Source organism: Austrofundulus limnaeus, unplaced genomic scaffold, assembly GCF_001266775.1.
Source record: "Austrofundulus limnaeus strain Quisiro unplaced genomic scaffold, Austrofundulus_limnaeus-1.0 Scaffold130, whole genome shotgun sequence".
NCBI classification, from domain to species: domain Eukaryota; kingdom Metazoa; phylum Chordata; class Actinopteri; order Cyprinodontiformes; family Rivulidae; genus Austrofundulus; species Austrofundulus limnaeus.
The window spans coordinates 1,291,673-1,296,290 of NW_013952532.1; the positions used below are offsets into that span (position 1 = coordinate 1,291,673).

The 4,618-nt window shown below is 38.5% G+C and overlaps 1 protein-coding gene across 3 annotated transcripts in view; it reads right to left on the bottom strand.

Annotated features, from left to right (window-relative positions):
* Positions 1-215: 215 nt before the first annotated feature.
* nptxrb (neuronal pentraxin receptor b) overlaps positions 216-4,618 on the bottom strand; it is a 22,505-nt gene continuing 18,102 nt past the window's right edge. For all 3 annotated transcript variants that reach the window (XM_014015536.1, XM_014015535.1, XM_014015537.1), the window contains exon 6: positions 216-1,749. In XM_014015536.1, the coding sequence (XP_013870990.1) occupies positions 1,504-1,749 (246 nt within the window). In that variant the 3' untranslated portion in view covers positions 216-1,503. The remainder of the gene's footprint in view (positions 1,750-4,618) is intronic.

Here is a 4,618-nt window from a genome sequence, read left to right on the forward strand (position 1 = left end):
TACAACAGGTAAGTTATTAATTGTTTATATTCTTTCCACAGAACTCCTTTCAACATWTGTTAAACTTCTGACAGCTAAATTAAACCTTAGCTGTTGAACTGTAATACTTTGGCATAGCAAACAGAGCTACATGATTCTTTATTCTAAGAGATTAATCTGTATAGCAGTTAGGTAGTAGAACCAAAAATCAGAATATGAAACAAACTGATGCTGCATTTTTTGCATATTTTTCCTTTTATTTAATTTGTTTTTTCATAAAGCACAGGGATGTTTTGAATTGATTTTCATCTGTAATAGAAGCTCCAGGTCCTTCCAGCTCTTAATTGAATCAGAGCGAGTCGGTTATGCTTTTTTTCTGACTGCATGTGCAGAAAACAATTTGGTAAGTACAAACCGGTTACCATGGATTCACTTCCATCTTTGTGAGATATCTGTATGTTGTGGGGGAATCTGTGAACACCAACACTGTCATCAGAATTTTTTTTTTCAGTAGCAAGAAATATGGCTTTGCAGAAGACATTCATGCAGACATACTCTCATTCCATCTGGTTCACATTCAAGGGTCCCACAGTTTTATCAAACACATCATGGTGCCAGTATTTGATTAGCAGCTAGAAACACAAAATGCTGATTTCGGAAGTCGAAAAGCGAGTGCTGCGTCGTTCAGCTGCAAAGCAAATTGCTGCAACTTCTCTGCAGGGCTGAGAGGTGTGTGACAGGATTACATCGAGGGCGGCAGACTAGACACGAGCAACATCACCAGAAATACATTACGCTTTACACAATCATAAGAAAACAGTTTGTACCAAATCATGATATGCAATATAGAAAACTTAAATCACACAGACATTACTTAAAGAAACAAATACTGTTAAAAACAAACAGAACTTTGTTTTTTCCTCACTGAGTGATAAAGTCAGCACTACCAAATGAGCATTTAGGAAATCACTTGTAGCATTTAACACAATCACAGTGACAGAAATGAAAAACAATAAAAACAGAACTTTGTGTCATTGCATGGTAATATAAAAATAAAACAACCTTGACATCAATGCAGCTTTATTACATAATCGTACAGAAACCTGTTAAACTCTTTGCCTCTGTGATTCTGTAAGGTTGAACGGTCCAACTCATCCTTATCAAARGAAGATGACGGTACAGTTTTATCTGATGCAATCATTTCTTTTATAATGTAGCATGTCCATTAAAGCTGTTAATGCCAGAAGTTGAACCACCTTGCTGCCTTCGAAAAGGTGATCCTGTAACTATAGGTCACTCACTGCAGAAGTAAACACATGAGCGTGTACACCAACACAAAGAACAAAACAGATATGCCACTCTTTACAGCTTGATTGCACTATCTCTTAGTCCACTGGGAGGCGTCCTGCCTCCTGAAAGCATGACACACTCTAAACTCCAACTGAATGCACCCATTGACCATCCTGACTCCTAAGTTGACCGATCAAACAGGAACACCATTGGCCCATTTCCTCTGGTCACYCTTCACTGCTTGGGGCTTGAGGGGTTCAGTCTCTGAGCGGCGTGGCAGGGGTCCAGGGACTCCTTGGTGGCGCCACCATAAACATCTACGTCCTGGTCGGTCCAGGGGGCAATGTTSCCCAGTGCTGAGGAGCTGCAGTCCGCAAGAGCGGCCACCTCYGCAGGCTTCAGTACCCGGTCCCACAGGTTGAACTGGGATAGCTCACCAACCAGAGCCTGGGAGGCGTCGAAGCGCCCGCCAAGTGTGTCCTTAGGWAGAGAAGCAGAAAAGTTGTCATGAYTGGTTGTAAGAATGCTGTGAGKTTCTATTGTTATGGGTGAYRTGGTAAASCCTTCCAAGGTTTTGCTGCTAATTTTTGAGGAAYAGAGTTTAATTCTGACCAAAGTGATGAGCGAATGGCTCATCTGAATGAGCTCAAGACTAAAGAGGATTCCTGCTTTCATAAAACAACTCCAGGCTTAAAAKGTTTTATAGCGATTCATGCAAACACTGTTTTATAAATCTCCTCTTTGCCATGGATCTTGCATTAYACAGGTATTCTGGTAGCCTGGTTAATGCTTTCCTACACAGTTCTACTCGATTAAAATCTCCGTTCACTGCGCCGTTTGGACTTTACATTGACATGAATTTCTCTGGTGGAATTTCAATCAGGCCAATCAGCTAACAGAAGGAGGAGATGTGAACGATGACATTGATTTTCCACACTGTTACATTCTGTCTGTAATTTAGCAATGGGAGGAAGTGAATGTAGTCATTCAGTCCATGTTAACAAGGCTTCCAAATTAAATAAAAATTTTCTTGCAAAGCCTGCAGCACTCATTTACAGCCATCTTGTTCAGCTCATTACTTCTCTCTTCACAGTAGGGGATGATTCTTTACAGCGCACGCAAGTTCCAGTTAGCTTCTTAGCTTAACTTCCTTCATGGTCAAGCTGACGCACTGCATGAGTCACAGCCAAATGTTAGCAATTGGGTAAAATCAGATTCAGTCATTTAAAAGCTAAGGGTCCAGACCCTCTGTATGAAGCAAAGCATAGAACAAGGGGCTGGTTTTTATCCTGCTAGTATTCTGGTAGAAACATTGGGTCTCTTGCAAGAACATGTTCATATTCTTATCCTAAATTTCTCTTACTTTTGTTCGTACGAAGGGTTCGTACGAACATGCCACGTCAGATTCAACAAACTATTCTATCTTCAGGAAAAGTGTGTAAATGAGGAGCGTAAACTGATGAATGTGTATCAGGTGCTCATGCACGAGGAGAGGAGATTATCATAATTACCTCCCCAAAGACACCATATAAGGATATACGTTTCCTGCTACACATACAAGGAAGTGTCCATTCTTTACGAGTTCAGAGATTGAAGTTCTGCTCTCGGAGATCCACAAAAAAATAAATAGATAAAATAAAAAGTCATTTTAGCAGCATCAGCTGTAGAATTAAAGGATCTGCTTTAAATGACGACTGCTGTTAATGCCGTGTCTYCYGTGGGTCGTTACAGTCACAGAGATAAAAATCTAAATCATATTCATCTCTCTCTGTAGTCCTGCTCTGGTTTTTCTTTGGTCAAATACTTTTAATTTCAATGTAAACAACTGTGTTACATAGGTTTCACTTATCCAGAGGAGCGGTCGCGCACTGCAACCCGTCAAGCGTCAGATGCGTTTTGGAAAAAAAAAAAATTTAACTGTCTCAAAACTTCAGTTAACTTCATATTAATATTGTAGTTCTATACAACAAAATTAATACCCAATTTATTTTAATTTAAACAATTTATGTTGTTAGTTACATTTAAAATTATATTCTAATTCAAGCCTCTTGTCAACACAGAGTGTGATTTATTTTCAACTCGAAATATCTTCAAACTAATGAAATATAAAGTTATTAATGAAGAAAATCCATCTGGATAACAGCAGACTGACTGCGCATAAAATATACGACAGGTCTGGACCACTCGTGAATTTTGTTTGTATCTGAAAAAAAATCTTAGAATACGAAAAAATTGGTGAATGCCACAAATTCTCATAAATCACTCGTACGCACAACTTAAGAACAAATCTGTGTGTACGAATGGTTCTTGCATGAGGCCCAATGTGATATTTTTGCCAGATGTAGAAATGCTACAGCTAGCTGCAACAGCCACTATAGCCACTTCTGTATTAAATGCCACTCTAATCACTTTAGTTCTTCTCAGACATTTGTGCAAGCAAATAAACAAATAATTTTGCATAGATAGCCATGTAAAACAAAGTTATCAACAATGTAAAAGATTACTGAGTAGAGTTCACAAGAATTGCAGAGACATGTTTGACATTGCAGTTGTTTTAAAACAGTAGCACTTCATTTTGGTCTTGCCCCAGTTCTTAGTTCGTCATTATTTTTAGATATAAACTCTGTTTCTTTAAACTGAGTTCATATTATAAATAAAAAAAACTGGACTGGAAGGCGGCAGTTGAAGCCACAAAAGATGAGCCCCCCCCCCCATTAGGCTGATTGGAGTGTGTGAAATTTGGTGGTTTGGTTGGACCCAAAATGCAGACCTATGGTGAACTCAGAGGATTAGCTGTAATGACTTTAATAACAAAATGAAAATACAGAGCTTACAGGGCGGCATAACTTACAGCAAAAAAGAATATATGCTAAAATCTGATAAAAAAAAAGAAGCAAAACACTAGGGAGTCTAACACAGTGAACTGGGAGGTGGAAAGAAGCTAATTAGGAACTGGGCTGATGAGACATGGGAGGCAGCAGGGGCTGATTAGGGAGTGGCAACAGGTGTGACTGACTGGAAAAMTACTGAGAGTGAAAACTGAATGGCACAAAGAAACAATAAAAYTATAAATGTTGTTTTTTTTCAGTTGTTGATCTTTTTTATTCATGTAGTTCTTAATGCTTATATGTTCATATGAGCATTTTTAGATACATATTTCAGTTAGTCATTTGAAGTTGGAAAAAGTGCCATGTTACAATGTGACAGCCTATTAGTGAGCTGGGAGGGTGTGCATGTGCAGTATAAAACAATCTCATTTTGAGACAATGGGGGTTAGTAGACTATCTATCTATCTATCTATCTATCTATCTATCTATCTATCTATCTATCTATCTATCTATCTATCTAT